General features: G+C 32.5%; 2 protein-coding genes across 3 annotated transcripts; both read left to right on the top strand.

The window, feature by feature from the left end:
* Positions 1-1868: 1868 nt before the first annotated feature.
* LOC134723677 (solute carrier family 22 member 4-like) lies at positions 1869-10150 on the top strand. Of its 2 annotated transcripts, XM_063587234.1 has the most exons (9): positions 1869-1927; positions 2765-3099; positions 3707-4128; positions 4593-4817; positions 5371-5505; positions 6859-6941; positions 7456-7573; positions 9144-9216; positions 9959-10150. In XM_063587234.1, the coding sequence occupies exons 2-9, from the start codon at positions 2794-2796 to the stop codon at positions 10142-10144; spliced, it is 1548 nt and encodes a 515-aa protein (XP_063443304.1). In that variant the 5' UTR covers positions 1869-1927; positions 2765-2793; the 3' UTR covers positions 10145-10150. The 2 variants fall into 2 exon arrangements, with proteins under 2 accessions (XP_063443304.1, XP_063443305.1); XM_063587235.1 differs by lacking the exon at positions 9959-10150 and having other exon boundaries at positions 9091-9201.
* A 4446-nt stretch (positions 10151-14596) lies between these two features.
* LOC134721708 (antithrombin-III-like) lies at positions 14597-16025 on the top strand. The gene has a single exon (XM_063584882.1). It carries the CDS (start codon positions 14762-14764, stop codon positions 15911-15913), a length of 1152 nt encoding a protein of 383 aa, XP_063440952.1. The 5' UTR covers positions 14597-14761; the 3' UTR covers positions 15914-16025.
* Positions 16026-20684: the final 4659 nt, after the last annotated feature.

Raw genomic sequence — 20684 nt, 5'->3', positions numbered from 1 at the left:
GTTTGATTGTTAAACAAATTTTTCGTTACTGTATGAAATGAGGAAATAAACCCAACAGACCGAGGAAATCAAAGAAAAATACAGGGCTGCGCTTTAGCGCATGATACGCCCGTTGCTCTTTCAACTTGTCTTTTATGATTTAAATGAATGTATATGAGCAACTAGAAATAGTGTGAGCCCTGTCAAATACCCCCCCCCCCCCAAATAATAAATAAAAATGCACAAATAAAATGGCACTATTAAGGTCAATAGATATAAACAATTTATCAAAGTTGCATAAAATTTTGTGAAAGTGTTAGTTATTGTCCCCTTTTTTAAGCATAAGAATTCATAACACGGAAATGTAAAATCTGAAATTTATAAAAATTGAAAGGGAGCTTACATCAATAGATATAAACAATTCACCAAAGTTTCATGGACATTGGTGAAAGCCTTTTTGAGTTATTGTCTGAAGTGTTGAAAAATCCCCCCTTTTTATGAATAAAGCCCCATAAATCCAAAACTTAAAATCTAAAATTAAAAAAAAAACGAAAGGGAGCTTACGTCAATAGATATTAACAATTCACTAAAGTTTCAAGGAAATTGGTGAAAGTATTTTTGAGTTATTGTCCGAAGTGTGGACGACGGACGGACAGACGGACGGACGGACAACGGTATCCCATAAAACGTCCCGTCTAAAAGACGGGCGTATAATAAAAAGAATCCATTTTTTTAATTTGATAAAGTGCAAAGCCATCACTACAAAAAGAGTAACATCGCAAGTCTAGGTTGGTCCAAGAAATTCCAATTTTAAAGCCCCTCTTTTAATCTAATTAAGGGTAATGCAGTCAGTGAAAAGCAGGAAAGGGACCGTGATGGCAAATACGATCCAACCAATTTCTGTGTTAATCTAATAAAGATGATAAAGTGTAACGCGGTCATTGCAAATAAGGACACTGTAAATATTAGTCCAAAGAAATTCCTGTGTTAAATTTTATATAGGGAGAAATCGATCATTGCAGAGATGACACTGCAAATATGAATCGATCAAAAGAGGACATTCCCATGTGAATATAAAAATTGGGAACGCAAATATTGCTGAAAGGACACTGCAAATATGAATCGATCCAAAGACATTCCCATGTGAATATAAGGAATTTGTAAATCAAATATTGCTGAAAGGACACTGCAAATATGAATCGATTCAAGGAACTATTGTGTTAATCTTTGAAAAAAAGTGGGGGGGGGGGGGGGGCGCAAATATTGCTAAAAGGAAACGGCAAATATGGGTAGATCAAATGAATCTATATTTTAAATAAAAAAAGGGGACGCAATTATCGGAAAATTTTTAAAACACTGCAGAGTAATACTTAAATAAAAGGGGCCAATGCTATTCTAAGAAATGACACTGAAAATATAGTTAGATCCAAGGAGTCCCTTTATTTCAACTATAAAGAGGGTTTGCGGTCATTGAGAAAAGACATGGTAAATATAAACAGACCCAAGGACATTCGTTCTTTAATCGTTAATAATGGATTAAGGCGATTATCAAGATATATTATTTCTGTTTTCTCATGCATGCGTATTCACCAAGCTTTTGTTTCGGAGTAAGCCTTCCAGTGCTGGTATGAATAAAAAGCTACCCATTTCCTTTGATGTTTAATACTAGTATATCACGAGATACCACCGAGTACAAAAACGTGTTCCACAGAGACGCAGTATACTATAATAAAAGTTCATGTATCAGACTTACATGTATCTTAGTTACAAAATATTCTAGCGCATTTCACAATCACTATGAGTATCATGAGGCCCTTTATTTATATAACGAATTATAATAATGTTTACACATCTAATCACAGTTCATTATTTACGTACATTAAAATAATCTAGACTCTTACCATGGTCATTATCTAACCTGAACATCTCATAAATATATATTGAAGGGGTAAGATATGTTTTCTATATATTCTTATGTAATCATTAACTAAAGTGTATTTTATAATCTCATGGATTAACGATGTCGATATTATAAGCAAGTAAGCACCAACTTTTAAAAATGGCAGAGGATAAAAAGGGACGGGTAAAAAATCACTATTCATACGAATATTTAAAACCTCATTTTATTTTAAAATTTGCATGGATTAATAATGTGGATATTCTAAACAAGGAGGCAGACGGCATCAACTTTTGATAATAAAAGAGGGAAAGGGGGATGGGTACACACACAGATATTTATATACGAACATTTAGAATCTCATATTTTTTTGCCAAACAAGTGATCACAGCTGGCCACATCTCATGTTGCAGTGTTATGTGACTGAGTACTACATCCATCTAGTACAATTGACACTCCGTGTACCTTTAAATTTAGTTGGAATTTGAAAAATGAACCAATTTAAAATATTTTAATAAAATCAAATGGCTGCTTACCGCGTATAAACACTCTTGAAGACATTAAACATATTTCACATGTTTCTTCATTTTTTAATTATAAAACTTTGCATATGTCATGATATATTGTCGAATAAAAACAGTTTATGTGAATTAGGACACTCAAACCCTTTAAAAAGTTTGAAAATTGTAGTTTGTAGTCAAGTCTAAGCATTCAAGTTTGGTCACATGTTCAAAAAGCAAAATAGAACACGTTGTGAAAGCTTTAGATAATAAAAGATTTTATTACTTTTTAAGATAATTGTATAACACGAACACTCATATATACAAAACTGTTAAAAATATTAGTTTATTTTATACATAATACTTCTATTTTTATCCAATTTTGCAGCTTTCATCTCGATAAGAAGCAGTACAGTTATGTCCGCCGTAGAACTAAGTTCCTTTCTAGAAGAAACATTAGTGAAATGTGGGGGCTTTGGAGTTTTCCAGCTTTTAGTGGTGGGCAGTCTTTCTCTTGGAGAAATATCTACTGCCTGGAGTATTCTTATGATGACCTTTGGAGGAGCAATACCAAACTGGTCATGTGAATGGGGGAACCAGACTTCAAACATTGTGCATATAAACGGTACACAAGAGCAAACCTGTAGCCCACCTAGTAATCATAGCGATTTGAGCTGTCTACGTAAAGTTTTCGATCCATCTCTTAATACTATTGTAAGCGAGGTACGTATTTTGAAACAGATTATAAATGGAAAGAATTCGTTATCATAATACATTTTTAGTACAATGAGTAAGCAGTATTATGGACCATCTTGCTAGTTTTAAAACTTTATGTTGTTTATTAAAAACTATCTTTTTATCCTATAAGATGAGTCATCAAATCAAGAATGTTTGAATCAATTGAAATATATTTGAAATTTAAACAGAGTAAACAAAAACATGTATATTCCAGTATGAATGGTTTTACACTAGTAATTTGTGGGGCCCTTTATAGATTGCTGTTCATTGTGAGCCAAGGCTTCGTGTTGAAGGCCCTACCTTGACCTATTATGGCTTATTTTTATAAATTGTTACTTAGATGGAGTGTTGTCTCATTAGCACTCATATCACATCTTCCTATATCTGTATAACTTCCTGTTATTGAAAAAAACAAAAAACAAAACAAAAAAACAAAGAAAAGTTCATACAATGGAAAGCATTTATTTTTAATCAAAATGTGCCAGACAAGAGAGGAGGCATAGGGGAGTGGAGCATAATCCTTAGCTAGCGAAGATGAGCCATTGTTAACTATTTAAAGTTTAAAAACATTATTTTCGTTGTTCTGTTTCAGTTCTATCTTGTTTGTGATCTGGATTATATTACTCAAACTATAACAACGATTCAAATGGGAGGTTTACTTGTGGGTAGTTTGGCAGCAGGACAGTTTGGTGATAGATTTGGCAGAAAACCGACATTCTTTTTGTCATTGCTTGTTTTAATAGTTTCAAATCTCATCGCAGCTTTTTCAGTTAATTGGCAAATGTTTGCCGTTATGCGATTTTTTATTGGAATTGGATGTGGTATATATTTAACGGTGCATCTAACATACAAGATAGAATTTGTTACCGGGAAATATAGACCTATGCTTTTGGCTATTCCAATATGGTCAATATTTGCTGCCAGTTACGGAGGAGTTTCGTATCTTATCCATGATTGGTTTTATTTACACATAGCTACAGCTGCTGTGACATTTCCTCTGCTATTCACATGGTGGTAATGTATTATTTTAAACAAACAAACAAAAAATAATCATTTAAAATATTTTGAACAATGCTCTCTATAATTTATATTTCTTGCTTGTTATTGTCTATTCTTAATTTTATAGCATCCTATATTTCCTATTTTTTATTGTTTTTGCTCATTATTCTCTATTCTGTAAGCCAAACCTAGTATACCCTCATTTATATAATTCAGAAATCTAAAAAATATCTTCGTTTGTTTTACCAACTGTTTGTCCGACAACAGCAGGAACGATAACTCGTGACGTAACGTCATTAAAGTGTACGTCATGTAATTATAGTTTGGATATACATTTTATGTATATTGTTTATTTAGTCTGATTTTTGATACTAACTGTTTAATTCAACAGATGGACATATTAAGATGTTTGCTTTATTATCCGACCATGCAAGGATAGGAAACCATTATTCACAGTTTAGATATTAAATGTGTTTTAGGTTGATACCGGAGAGCTTCCGATGGTTAGTCGCTAACGATCAAGTCGAGAAAGCAGAAGAGGTTATCAGAAAGATCGCCAAATTTAACGGAAATCCATTTCCAGACACATCCAGACTAAAGATGCTTGTGAAATCTTTGCCTCAAGACAATACCAATTACACTTATTTTGATGTATTGAAGAATCCAGATTTACTAAAGAGGAGTATGTTACTGGCTGTGGGATGGTAGGAATAAGGAAATGTCAAAAAGATAATAAGACAAAACGTCATTTCCCAAATAACACAGTTAAAATAAGATAGACGTCTTTTCTGTTTCCATGAATGGAATACTTATTGGCATTTATGACAACGAGACAGCACCCTAAAAATATTCCACTTAATAAAAAGATGTCTGGAAATATTTTTTTCGCAGTTGGATCAAAAATAGTATGCGTTATGAGATTTCCGCGAACCTGTATTCTTTAGTGACGTTTCACACACAAAAAAACCTACGAAAATCACTGTGACAGATAGATATTCTCTACGTCATACACATTTAAATATCACAAATAGATACATTGTATATGGACAATATCAATTGACAGCTTAATGGCACAATTGCTGTAAAAAAAAAAACGTTCTGCAAAATCAAATATATTTTGGTTAATTTGAAATAATGTAAAGTTACAAATGAAACACATCGTTACAATAAAAAAAAAACTTAAGTAGTACTGTAAATCAAATATAAATTGCTTCAATTAATGTATGAAAATTTTTAAAATTTATTTATCTTTTTAAGGATTTCATGCGGTTATACATATTATGCCATATCGTTCGGTGTCCAGCAGCTGTCCGGAAGTTTGTATCTGAATATGTTTTTACTAAGTATCGTAGAAGTACCGTCCTTATTGTTAGCTTGGTTTTTTAATCACTGGTAAGTTTAAGATTGCTAATTAGTAAGTTTGAAAACTATAGGAGTTATAATGTGGGAAAAAATGTTTGCCAAAAACCTGTATAGAACATTGTTTCAACTTCATTTTTAACTACTTTAATACCTGACAATAAATTGAAAATGTTTAGATGAAATTAGATTTAAGTATAATTACATTAGATGTATGTTTCATTATAATACTTTATTTTGATTGGTTAACTGCACATCACATGTTATTCCGTCAGCAATTGCATCACTCAATAAAAAATTTCATTCATGATAACACGTGGTCCCACAATAAAGTGCACAGGTGAATAAACTACAAAAATTGTAAAATTCCTGTTTTCATGATCATAGCTAAAAAATGTAATTATAAGTATTGAATGCTTCTTTTTGAAACTTTATAGGGTTGTAAAAGCGTTGACCGTGCGTCATACAAAATGTACTTCGGTCAACGCTTTTACGCCCCAATAAATTTACAAAAAGAAGCATTCAATACTTAAATGTAAATTTTAAACACATATTTATAAACATAATTGTTATTGTCCGTCTTTAAATCTTTTACCGGCAATATGCTAGGAATGTGTCCTTGTATGGTACGACTGGTCTCTATTTAAAGAGAGCATACGTTGAAAAGACATTTCCTATAAATATGAGTATTTGAAGGAGAAATTAAATTCATTCTCGATCGGGCCTTTCTGAAGTGTAACAATATTGATTTGTCAACCTTTGCTCCTTCGTTGCAGGTCTTCAGTGAACCATCATGAAACAAGAACATTCACGTATACAGACAATTTCTATTTGTCATCAAATCTAACTATAATTCACACCCTTTCTATGAAGCAACATTTCAGCAGCACCTGCATACGGAGTACATATATACCAGTTGATACGATATTCCAGGGCTTGTATATTTCCTATCATGATTTCCTTGATAGAGAGTTACTGCTCACATGGATGCTATATAAAACTGATAAGTTCCAAGGGATAAAGTTGTTATAATTCATAAGTTATTTCCCGTACACCATTACGATTTGCTTGATCGTTATGGAATATCGGCTTTTACAAATGATAGCGAATATGTTCCAAATGTCTTAATTCAAAACCGTCCTCCCCCCGAATGTGACCTTGCATGGTGTCTGTCGCGTCTCTTTAATTGACTACATAATGAAACTTCTTTAAGACAAAGATTTGTATATACGTGAAATTGAATATGTAGTTTACTTTTAATCTGATTTGTAGTCTTGCAATGGACTTCGAGCAAAATAAATCAATTTTTAACACCATACATTTGCAAATGATATTTATATTCCAAATATACATAAATTGTTTTGCTTGTATTTAATCTACTTTTAGTATTGGACGTAAGTGGACAACTTTCATGTTCTTTCTATTTGTTGCTGCTACTGGTACCAGCGTAGGAGTCGTACAAATTATTGGTAAGCGAAAACCATTCAGTCGTTAAAATTAATTATAAAAAAAAAATGAAACCCACACAGAAGTGTTTGGCAAAATACTGTTGTCTATTTACTAAGAATATAAGAATGCGTTATTTTCTGACTCGAATATTTCTGTAGCTATTATTAGTTTGAAGAAACTGCTGTATTTAAGAGAAACACTTCTTTATTTTTAATTCATATACTGATTATGTTATAAACATTTACTTAACAAATAAATGAGCACCGCATTTAAAATATATTACGTGCGTAACATATAAACAAAAGTTTATTTTTTCATTTTGTTTTCATTCATTTACTAGAATAAAATTTTATTATTGTTTGAGTCCTGAACACTTAGATTTCGATCTTAATTTGTAGTGTTTAACAGTTTAACTGTATTTTAATTATTCTATCGTCACTACTCCGTCTTTCGCAGACAAAACGCGCGTCTGTCGTAAAAAGTTTAATCCGTGTATTTATAATGTCTTTGTTTATAGTTTAGACTTTTTTCTAGCTACACAATATAAGTTTGGTTTAATAAATGGTTTTGCTTTGGCGTCCAAGCTAGGCGTTGGAGCAGGCTGGGCATGTCTCATGCTCCTCACTACAGAATCATATCCAACAGTTGTCAGGTAAATAATCTGGGCGTTGGCGTTTGTTCTTATGTTGTACTGTTATACCACTGTCTCAGGTTAGGGGGAGGGTTGGGATCCCGCTAGCATGTTTAACCCCGCCACATTATTAATGTATGTGCCTGTCCCAAGTCAGGAGCCTGTAATTCAGTGGTTGTCGTTTGTTTATGTGTTACATATTTGTTTTTCGTTCAGTTTTTTTTACATAAATCAGGCCGTTAGTTTTCTTGTTTGAATAGTTTTACATTGTCTTATCGGGTCCTTGTATAGCTGACTATGCGGTATGGACTTTGCTCATTGTTAAAGGCCTATAGTTGTTTATGTTTGTGTCATTTTGGTCGTTTGTGGATAGTTGTCTCATTGGCAATAATACCATATCTCTTTTTTTATAAGCATGTCTTAATAAATATGCTCCTTACTATATATAATCATATTCAACCGGTTTGGTCGGGTTGTTGTCTCTTTGACACATTCCCCATTTCCATTCTCAATTTTAATAATGTGTATAAACTTGTAACACGTACATTTTTAACTAAGTAAACTTAACTTTCATCATAACAAATGAACAAATATGGCCGCATATTTTAACTAAAAAAATACTCCGTGTGCAGACTTACCTGTGCCGTTTTGAAAGTTTTAAGGCCTAGCATCCACTAGATATATAAAAGTTAAATATATTTAGCATTTCAGACAGATGAAATCTTTTTTGGATTTTACTGGAATTTTTTTCTCTTCCTATAGAAGGTGTAAAAAATAAACAAACACCTGAAATTTTGCCATTTGTTATGATGAACCTTACGGTTGCACGTACGGTAGTATTTGCATTCCAGAATTTACTAAATAAAGCACTTAACGGCAGTCCTGGTATAAGCATACAAGTAAAATTTGATATTTTCTTTGACACCAACAATTGCCCTCGGATTCACCTCGAGCAATAGTTGTTATATCAAGGACACCAACCAATTACCTTGAAGTGCATGACCAGTCAATCCCTACGTTACATATTATTAATATCATACCTCGGTTTCCACGTTACCTGATAAACTTAACGAAATTGTTTCGTATTTTTAAGGTCACATGTTCTAAACATTGGACTAGCGTCCTACATTACAGTTGATATGTAATAAAGAATCAGTTGACTTGAAATAACAATCTTCGCATAAATGACAGGTGCTGTCATTCAATTAACCTAGAAAAATAATCGTGATAGAAAAGGTAACGGTGGCCAAGCAATGCGATCGGATCTGCTTAATGCAATTAATTTATGTATTGGTACATTTAATTTAATGGTTGATATGAGATGAGACAAACTACAAAATATTTTGAACGATTTGACGGATTTGTTTTGGCAATTACAAATAAGCCACTACGAATCTTGGACTATTCCTTTTCGCGTTCACAAAAACCAAGTTTTAAATTTACATGAATTTATTTTCCAATTTTGGTATAATTTTTTATGAACCTATTACAGATTGAGACTTGTTATGAATTGATAGCTATTCAAAATACTATTTCAGATCCGCATTGTTCAAATGATAATTATCATCAAGTTTTATTAATATATCGACAGAAACATAGGTTATGGTATACAGAATACAGTTGCACGTATTGGTGCAATGGTTGCACCCCAGATAGTCTATGTGGTATGTATAAACATATCAAGATTGTTACATTCCCAGATGTCTGCTACAAACACAGGAAGAACCTGTTTGGTTTGTTTTTTTTTGCAAATATCAAAAAAGCATGTCAACCGATTCTACTGATGACGAATGTTTTTTGTAAAATATATTCAACAACTGTAACACAAAAACTCTCGACAAGAACAGCTCTTTTTCTAGTCAAAGTTTAATTTCAATTACCATGTTCATAGCAAGATAGCATATTCAACTATAAAGTGTAATTGAAAGATCGAATGGTTCTGGGGCAGTATTTTCATGTTGTTTCTATATTTGTTCATGCATAGGACAGGATGCTAGTAAAACACCTGCTCAGTGATTTCTTAACTGATCTATAACCTTATAAAATTTAAATATTACAAATACTTACCCTCTCCCGAAAATACAAGTCAAAGGCGAAATGATAACGTAAGACAATGCTTACAAAAAATCTAAAAAAAGTAAACAAAACAAAATTTGCATAAAAAATAAAAACAAAAACATTATGTGCATAAAAAATGAAAACAAAAACAATATGAAACGAATGAAGCAAATACCACTAACAAACACAATTCAAACCAAGTCGAAAAAAGCACTAACAAAAAAGAAATAGAACGGAAAACAAACGCCGGAAGTTGGACACCGATATTTTTATACATCCTGACCAGAATATTTTTCTGTGAAGTAGTCAATGTGTTGAAATTTAAACAAGCAGTTTTTTTTCCACCAGAGTCAAAGTACAACTGGAGTAATGTATTTCCTGTGTGGTGGTTTGATGCTGTTGTCTGCAGTTTGTGTTGCCTGTGTTCCCGATACCAAAGAGAGAGTTTTGAGTGATACTATGGAAACGAGTAAACAAAAACATGCTGTTAATGGAAAGGACAACGAAGCATTTGAGAAATCATCTTATCTGTGAAATGAGACTACCCACTACACAGACGTCAAGATGTCAAAACAGTTTGAAGACTTTTGCGTTACATTAAAGATTATTAAAATGGTTTTCAAATAAATTCTTTCATATCAACTATACGTTAATATATATGTCAATGAATGAAATTCATTGTTGAAGGCCACAAGGTGAACTATAGTTCTTACTTCTACGCCATACAGTCTCTGATGCACAGATGTATCATTGGCAATAACTAAACCAACTCATTATCGCGGATACTTAATTTCGCGTTTTACCCTTTGTAAACCACTTCGCGGCTATTTCATTTCGCGAATTTCCGACTTGCTTGATCAAGATCAATAAAGAATGGTCCAAGTTTTACATATTAGCGACGATTTATATGCGGTTTTTTTTCCGCTCGCAAAAATAAGTTGGTTTACAGTAGACCACATCTAGTTTTTATATGGACTCTCAAAATTTCAATTTACTGTTGGTGAAATTTTAAGAGACAAAGATATAATCTAGAAGAAAGTTTGCTTTTGGTAGCATGTTTTTTTTTTAATTGTTGTAGTACATTTTGCTTGGTATCAAGTGTCTTAAAGCTTAATTGCTTTTTGTAAAACAAAAGGAGGTAACAGTAATTGAAAAAGTCATTCAAAACATATATAAATCCGCAATGATACTGTCAACACCATGGCAAAAAAAAAGGATAAACGACAAAAAGAAAAGCAGCACTCTACAGAATACAACACAGCATAGAATGAACAATACCGGTTGTTTCATTAGATCCGGAGGGTAATTAGATTCTGCTCGAATTTTGACACCAGTCCTGTTACTCCATTATTATAAGTCGATAAGTGAAACAAGTAAGTAGTCATAAAGCAATAATGGATTGGTTATTCAAAGTAATTCTTAACTTACCCGAAGACTGTAAGTAATTTAAAAACTGCAAAAGATAGTTGTGCACATTGCTTACCAAAATGTTGATGCTACAGGAATGAGTTCTGAATGGTCGTGCAAGCAACCGATTGTGTTCCTCACCTTTTTAGTGTATTTCACTGTTTTAATATTTCTTTTCTTTCTAAGGCATGAATACATGAAAGTTTTCTTGTGCTTTGTTTGCATGATAATGATTCATATGAACAGAAAGAAATATGATTGATGAAATGTGTAAACGATGGTAAAATTAAAACGACTACTTATTAAAAGAATCTTTGGGTTTTCTCATTGTTGAAGGCCGTACGATTGCCCTTTGGTGTTTCTTTGCTGACATATTTGTATCTCTTATAGCGATTAAGATTATAACAAAATGTTGACTGCTGTACTCCTATTTTTGACATTTTTACCTATTATGTCCATTTGTTTTCTTCACCCATTGTTGTCAATATAATGGAATTATTCGCGACTGTCATACAAATGAGAGGTTTAGCTAGCTATACATCCATGTATAATCCGCAAATAAACAAAAGTCTGTTTCTAGTCAGAAATATGACAGTTACCAAAACTACTTTCATGAATTAGTTACCCTAATATCAGTGAGATATGTGCATCATTACATTCGTGATTTACACGAAAAGATACATTGATTTAGAAGGAAACATATTGGGTTGAGAATTATACGGTTAACCTCATATTGGGTTGTAAACTGGACTGCTGACTCAGAAACTGTACACGAATTATCAAGAATTGTATTTAGTCTGTGAGTTAATCAACACACCAATAAACTGCTTGATGCTCCTGATGTAAATAAGTACATACATCTCAACAAATGTAACGGAATCGGAAGGTTTACATTGCATATATATTAACAGTATTAATTTTATGATTTCTTATGCATATAAGTTTTTTAAACTGCGTGATCAGTTTAATCATGCAAAAATTCATTACTCTAACATAATATCAAAATGTTTTTTTTATTACTTTTTTTTTAATAAATACGTGCATTTTTAAGAGGCTGCATGTAATCCTATTCGACTTATTTCCGCAAAGTGAACAGTTTTGTTGTTTATGTATATTTTGATAAAGCACTTCCGTGTAAATTTACATTTATTCAATCTTATTATATATTCATGACTTATTCGTTTTGAACATGACCTATTTGAATTAATGTTAAAAGTACAGTAAATAAGTCGGTATGCGAAATTGATTTTCCAAAGGCGGTAATGGTTACATTTTCTTCTGTAGCTTAGGCCGTATTGTAAACTATGGTGGTTCTTTTCGAAGCTGAGACATTTTTACATATGAGGTTAAATTGTCGGAATTTCGAAATTCCATAAATTAGCACACCCGAAAATCTTTTCGTGATGCGGCTCCTCGTGGTAAAAAAATCTCTTTTTTTCACACAATAAGTTCTTTGAAATTTTAATACTTTCTATACCTTTATTAACTCCATAGCCTTTACACATTTATTCCTTGGTCCTTTTCTTTCCAAGTCAACACAAATAGTTATGATCAGTCACTTGTTAAAGGGGCACTAGCTACGAGTGTATGGAAAACCTTAAATATTATTTTTTGGCTCAATAAGTAAAGAAATACAAAAAGTAAAATAATAATTCCTTTTTAGGAGCCAATATGGTTCTTTTTTTTTCAAAATAAGCAATGAACATTGGTTATGAATTATTCACTTGCAAGTGAATAACTCGACCTCATGGAATCCGTATTCATGTGAACTTTAATTTAACCCCATAGCTTGAGATGGATAACACGTGAATTGTATGTGAAAAGTTTTTTAAAGGTAAAGAATGTCAACATTGAAAATGAAACAAAGGAAAATCATTTGATTGACTGATTGGATCCACAAATAAACATTCTAATACAGATGAAAACGATGATAAACATTTATTTTTTACCTGTAATATGAAATAAAATAGACCTAGAATAATTCAACAGCACGTGTTTGCTTAATCTATTCATCTATATTTATGTTTACATCGCTTTAATATATGGTCATCGAATAACTATAGAGGTCAACTCGATAAATAATTAGATGGCGTCTAGACTCAAATTTACAAGAAACGAAGATACGTATTTCCATGCCTGTGCCTTGTTTATTGTTTTATGTAGAATTTTAGTAGTTTGGATAAATGTTTTAAATTGTTATATTTTTTTTTGACAGCTAGTGCCCCTTTAAGAATTGAAACATGTCCAATAATACTACTCAGATATTTTTTGTTTGTTTTACGTACAACTTTTGTATTCATCAATTTTAGGCGCATTAGGGATATATCTATATGGACGACATAATGGGATTTTTTTTCAATACATTTTACTGTTTATAAAAAAAAGAGAAGTTGATCATCGGTGACGTTGGTTTTTAAAACATCATTTTTAACCACAATCACCATCGCTTTTCATATCACTCAAATAATAGATATCTAAATTTATTATAATAATCGTTCATGTTCAGTCAATACCTCAGGCCTTAATCTTAAATACATCCTTTTATACGCGTCTTTAGCATGTTGAAACCTAAACATGCCATCTTACAAATAAATAACCGGGTTGTTTAAATTATTTATAAGGTTGAAGTCAAGATCTGCGATGATCCTAATAAGACAAACATTTAAATAAACACATGTACCACAGATGAAAATACTAACATACAGTTTTAATTTCAGAAATTCTTTTTTAGTTAGTTATTAATTGAAGTTATTAAGTAGTCCATCCGAATTGACATTCTTTTTTTATATACATGTATGTGTTCTTTTTTAAACATTTTATGCCATGTGCCTTATGGTTGTTGGAATGATTGAATTGTGAATGGATTTTACATTACAAAGTTCAGACAACTGCATACGATTAAAAGAGACGCGGTACTATTGCTAATGTGACATCTTTCCACTAGAGTTCAATGGATGAACGTCAAACAGTGATATGCTACCATACGATCTTAGATGTCATTGTGTAATCATTTGCCAGATATAACTTAGAACTTGTTTATATGGCATTAAAACACATATACTGAAATATAATGTCAATATATTTGAATTTGATGCAACTGTCATTCAAATGTAAGAGGTGTAGCTAGCTTTAAATCAAGTTTTAATCCGCCACAAGAAATGCTTGTACCAAGTCAGAAATATGACAGTTGTTATTCGTTTGTTTGGTGCGTTTATGTTGTTTGTTTTGCTTAGGTTTTGATAAGGGGCTTTCCGTTTTGAAGTAACCTCAGAGTTTAGATCTTTAAACTCTTTTTCTACATGTAAATGCGGAAGTAAAACTAGATGCTTAAATCCATTGCATAATCAAATATTTGACTTCTGTAAGTAAAAGAAAAATAATAACGAAATCACTAAAATTGCATTTGCGTATCTAAATTTTAAATTTGACAAATGACAAGAAAAATAATCAGGATATTTGTCACGATTTAAACGGACAAACAAAGTAAAAACTGGTAAACCGCATAATGTCCTCGACAACGAACGTGACAACTACTGCGTATTATAAAACATATATACAACATATTTTTATAAGCTATTTATGAATAAAAAAGGTTAATCCAGATTGCGCATTTCAGTAAAAATATTGTATTTTGTTGGAAGCTTGTTCTATTTACATACAATTTGCATTTAATGTACACATGTAATAGGACTTTGTCTGCAGTCTGATATTTCAGTATCACACTACATCTACAGGACTGAAATAATGGCTTCGTTAGTAGATATTCCTATTGACTATCAACAAAGTTTAATTGAATTTTCGACATCTTTGTATCAAGGATTAAACAAGCAAGAGAGTTTATGTATGTCACCGTATAGTATCACAGCAGCGTTTCTACTGTTGATGGTTGGGGCAAGCGGACGATCAAAACAACAAATTTCATCTGCTCTTTTTCAAAATAGTGTATTTTCAGAGGAGGAAAAGTTGAGATATCACAAGTCCCTAAACAGCTACATAATTCAACAAGCTGGTGTAAATGTAAGTTTGGCTAGTGCAAATAGGCTTTTTGTAAATAACCAATTCACAGTATTGCAGAATGTCCGAGAAAAAGCAAAACAATACTTTGGAGCTGATATCAGCTTAAAAGATTTTACAACACCCAAGGCATCTGCAATGATCATGAACAGATGGGTGTCAAAACATACAAACGGCAAAATAAAGGATTTGATCAAGGAGGAATGGATAGATTCAGATATGGTAATGTTCATTGTAAATGCAATATATTTTAAAGCAACATGGGAGAAACAATTTTCACCGAAAAACACAAGAAAAGGAAAGTTTTACCTCCCTTTCAAAAAAACAATTGAAGTTGACATGATGAACATACGAACAGCTGTTCCATATTTTAAAGGACAAGACTTAACCGCGATTGCGTTACCATTCACTGGAGGAAACTTCGATATGGTATTCATTTTACCAGATGAAAACGTGGGACTACAGAATATTGAGACTAAAATTACACCGAAATTCCTAAAAACGATTTCCTCTGGATTTAAAAACAGATTCAATAGTATCACCATCCCAAAGTTTAAATTACAGTCTGAGTTTGATCTAAAAGTAGAATTACCAAAACTTGGAGTTACAGAAATATTTGACGAGTTGAAGGCTAACTTCACGAATCTTATTGTTGAGAAGACACCCAATTTATTCGTCAAGGTTGCTGTTCATAAAGCCGTCTTCAACTTGAACGAAGCAGGAGTGGAGGGAGCAGCTGGCACAGTCTTTGGAGTAGGTTTTAAAAGTGGTGGAGGCTTAGAATTTACAGCCAATAGACCATTTTTGTTTTACGTCAGAGATGTCAAATCTGGTCTCATCTTGTTTATTGGTCGATTTCATCCACAAGTCAACGCTGGATAATTACTATCAACAAAACAATAATAATTCTCTGATTAATTGTTCATTAACAAATTCATGTGCAGATCACATCTTCACTGTTAAAATTTGCTATTAAAGCTATTTAGACATCTCATTAACATTCATTTAAAATAAGGACGTATTTTTAGTTATCTGTAACATGTATACAAATTTGCCAACATGAGAGTGTGGTGAATGATTTTCTACCATTGCCTTGCTCGATTTAACATATAAGTTACAGGATAAATTGCGAGAACGTCAACCAGTCGTGTGCTAAACAATAAAGTTCAACATTTTTTTTGTTGCATTTACGTAGTCAGAAAAAGTTTTGAAGAATCTAAATAAATATCGCTAGAATCTATGTTAAAACAGACTTTTATTTGTTCTTCCAATCTAACCAGTTCTTTGGACAATCTATTGTAGACGATTTTAGATCTGGTATCTTTGTGGAATTTTGTTTTAAAAATCCGACTTGAAATACATCCCTATTTATGAACCAATCTATGTGATTTTTTTAGCATTCTATCATTTAGAAAAATTAATGTGTTCGAATGTATTTTACAAATCATTCCTTCGTAAATTTTACGGACGCCATCACGAGTTGGTTGACCGAAATGGGATAACCGTTTCACAAATGATATCGGATATGTTCCTTACGTCGTAACTACAACCCCCTTCCCTTTCATGAATGTGACCTACCGAGTTAGACTATTTACCGGATTTGTAATCACATAAGAAACACGACGGGTGCCACATGTGGAGCAGGATCTGCTTACCCTTTCAGAACACCTGAGATCACCCCTATTTTTTTGTGGGGTTCGTGTTGTTTATTCTTTAGTTTTCCATGTTGTGTCATGTGTGCTGTTGTTTTTCTGTTTTTCTGTTTGTCTTTTTTCATTTTTAGCCATAGCGTTGTCAGTTTGTTTTAGATTTATGAGTTTGACTGTCCCTTTGGTATCTTTTGTCCCTCTTTCACAAATATCTGGTAGTCCTTACAAGCTTGTGTTATAAATAATTGTTAGTAGGTCGAAGGATAGAAATGTATCTTTTAGGAAAGTCTGGGTCGTTTATCTTCAGCAATATTAAAGTTGTAGAGCATGTCCTTTGGGTATTGCTTAAAAGTCTTAATATATCATTTGTAAAACCTAAAATGTTTAACAGAATGCAACCTTTGTTTATTATTTACATCCTTGGTTTTCAAATATTTGGCTTAGAGTGTTCCTAATGAGGATTATTTCATAAAAACTTTCCGACTTATACAATTTACCAAAAAATTATACCAAGTATTTCCACCGCAAACATTTCATATTTATTTATAATTACATTAGATGTATGTTTCACTATAATACGTTATTCTGATTGGCTAACTGCACATCACATTTTATTCTTTAAGCAATTGCATTAATTTGCTCAATAAAACTTTTCATTCATGATAACACGAGGTCCCATAATAAAGAGTACAGGTGAATTAAATAAAATACATTGATAAAATTCGTGTTTTCATGATCCTAGCTATTAAATGTACTTAATAGTATTAAATGCTTCTTTCTGTAACTTCATACGCTTGTAAAAGCGTTGACCGTGCGCACATTTTTAGAATGTAGCGCTTCCGCGCTTTATAAAAAATGTACTTCGGTCAATGCTTTTACACCCCAATGAAGTTACAAAATGAAGCATTCTATTCTTAAGCAACAATACGCCGGCTATAGGATGTAAAAACTCATTTATTTCATGCTAATTTTACAATAACGAATAAGTCAATTACCAACAACAGTGGTAACGGTGGAGTCCGAAATTAAAATTAAAAGAGTTTGTGCGCGGACCGCAATCTAACTAATCAGAAATCATTTCAATCAAATGGTCACTTACTAGATATACCTTTCCCCCAAGTACACATATGCTTTCTAGAGGAAATTCCAAACTCCAAAGATAATCTTAAAAAGGCTAAACAAATGGAAAAATGTCAAAAATCCTGACTTTTGTACAGGCATTTCCTTATGTAGAAAAGGGTGGATAAAACCAGGTTTTATGGCTAGCTTAATCTCTCACTTGTAAGACATTCGCATTTAATTATTATACTGACACCATTGTATGAGCGAAATAAACACACGTAATAGGTACACATGTAGAAGTAGGGGCCCAGCAGCCATCATTGTGTTGAAATCTTAATCCCTTTATAAACAAATAACTATTTCAACTTACAAAAATGAAATGGCATAATTACACTATATAGACAGAGTTCAAAGCAATACCAAAAGACAAGAATGCTAAAAAGTTCATAGCGTCATAGCACTATCACACGAGATGTATAAATACCGTGTAACACCAAGCGTATATTGACAAAAATGGACAAAACCCTAAAGGTAAAAAATATACAAAAACAAAACAATGGTTGAACAGTTTGATACAAAAGCTTATCCTGTGTGTTTTATCGACATTTAAATTGTTATTCAAGACTCTAGAGTTGTCAAACATAACGAAAAAGCTACAACTATTAACGAAGACTGTCAATGTGTGGGTTTATTCTAATTTTAAATCAAAATCAAATCTTTTGAATGAATGAAGGGCAACTAGAAATTATTTCAAAATTATATGAAGAATTGGTGTCTTGTAACATTCACCGAGACTGATCATTTATACTCGATTTTATATGCTGGTACCAAAAATAGCAAGGGCAATTTTTCATCGTTATATTTCAGTGGCATTTCTGTATGCTTTTTAAATACACTACAATACAATGTTTTATTCAATCGTTTTATATGAATCCTTCAATATAAACTGCTCAGCTGCGTGCACTTATCTGACTACGTCTAAAGATCTCTAAGGAGACCCAAGTCTTTATGGGATAAATTATGTTGAAAACAAAACTTTACAACAAAAGAGATGATTTCATCTTTCCAATTGTGAACTTTCCATTTCTAAGTAGCAACATTCCAGCAGCACCTTCATACGGGGTATATATCTCCAAATTGATACCATATATTACCGTGCTTGTATTTCCTATCATGATTTTCTTGATAGAGGGTTGCTGCTCACACGGAAGCTATTAAACCAAGAGTTCCAAATGATGAAGTAGAAAACATCCCTTCGTAAATTTTGCGGACGCCATCACTAGTTGATTGACCGAAATGGAATAACCGTTTCACTAATGATATCGGATATGTTCCTTACGTCGTACAAATGTCGTAACTATAATCCCCTTCCCTTTCATGAATGTGACCTTCCGAATTAGACTGTTTACCGGATTTGTTATTACATAAGCAACACGACGGGTGCCACATGTGGAGCAGGAGCTGTTTACCCTTCCGGAGCACCTGAGATCACCCCAATTGTTTGGTGGGGTACGTGTTGTTTATTCTTAAGTTGTCTATGTTGTATCATGTATACTATTGTTTGTCTGTTTGTCTTTTTCATTTTTAGCCATGGCGTTGTCAGTTTGTTTTAGATTAATGACTTTGACAGTCCCTTTGTTATCTTTCGTCCCTCTTTTAGTGTGATTGAAGATATATCTCAGCTTCAAAATTGAAGTATTTTTATAAGAAAAAAATCTATCTTAAAAAGCCTTATATTGCACAAATCTTTGAAATATCCTCTCTTTAAATTCGTATTTTATTTGGATCTCTTATTGTTTTTATTTAAGCGTTATTGATAAGTTATATGTATATAGTAAACATGTAACGGGAAGATGAATCGATGTCTTCAACATGGAGCATTGGCTCAAATTGGCCACACATTTCTTGTGTAAAACCATTCAAACGAGAAAAACAACAATCTATAAAAGAACAAACGAGAGCGAGAACACTTATGAATTACATCAACAAACGACAACCTATGAGTTATTTAAAAAAAAAAATCCTGTATTTACTTGCCTTTGGCTGCTTTCTGCTCTTTGATCGGATTGTCACGTTTGCACACTCCCTATTTCTATTCTCAATTCTAGTAATGAATCTTTATGCCAAATTATAGTCGTCATCTTGTGACAAAGTATGCTATTCAAAGCACTTATTGTGAGTTGGTAGTCAGCACCAACCAGCAAAGATACTCAGCTTGTCTTAGTGGTGTTAGTAAAGACGATATATTCACTTGATTGGTCCTTTTTATGTAGATGAGCCAAAATTAATAATTCAGACCGATCCCCATATTGTCACTAAGGTTTTGCTAATTCCAGCGATAAATTGCCTGAGTCGCTTATAGATTTGGGATTTTTTTATTTAAATGCTCTTCAGCTTTGTATGCCCTTTCGACTATAACAAATATATTGCACTGAGGAGAATTATGTGGATGACACGGGTATCTGGTGTATACAATTGTAAATCTTATGTCTTTGCTGACCTTTTTTCTGTCTTATTTCAAAAAAATGTATAATGTTATTTGAAACTGGTTGACCTTTAGATTTTCTATGACTTGGAACGTTGGCTTTTATTTCCATTATTGCTTGTAAAAAAGCCAGGTCCTGTGTTTTTTAACTGCTCTACTCCCTTTTGTTGCCTAAAAACGATATGTAAACAATTTGCATGTAAGTTGGAAGTTTAAAAACCAAGTTCAACCAACCATTAACGTCAGACAATGTCAGTACCAGTTCAGGAATATGACAGCTATTTTCCCATCTATCTTTTGATTGATAACGTTATATTCGGTCACTTTGTATTGACTTGAAATGTTTCAATTTACCTTAGAATTCGTTATATTTGTTATTTAACTGTAAATGTAAGGGAAAATCTTAGTGAAATCTAGTCAATTGATAATGTGTGCAGCAATATTTTCGCAGCTTGTC

Source organism: Mytilus trossulus, chromosome 6 (assembly GCF_036588685.1).
Source record: "Mytilus trossulus isolate FHL-02 chromosome 6, PNRI_Mtr1.1.1.hap1, whole genome shotgun sequence".
In the NCBI taxonomy this organism is placed as follows: Eukaryota; Metazoa; Mollusca; class Bivalvia; order Mytilida; family Mytilidae; genus Mytilus; species Mytilus trossulus.
This window is presented reverse-complemented; position numbering and strand designations above follow the sequence as displayed.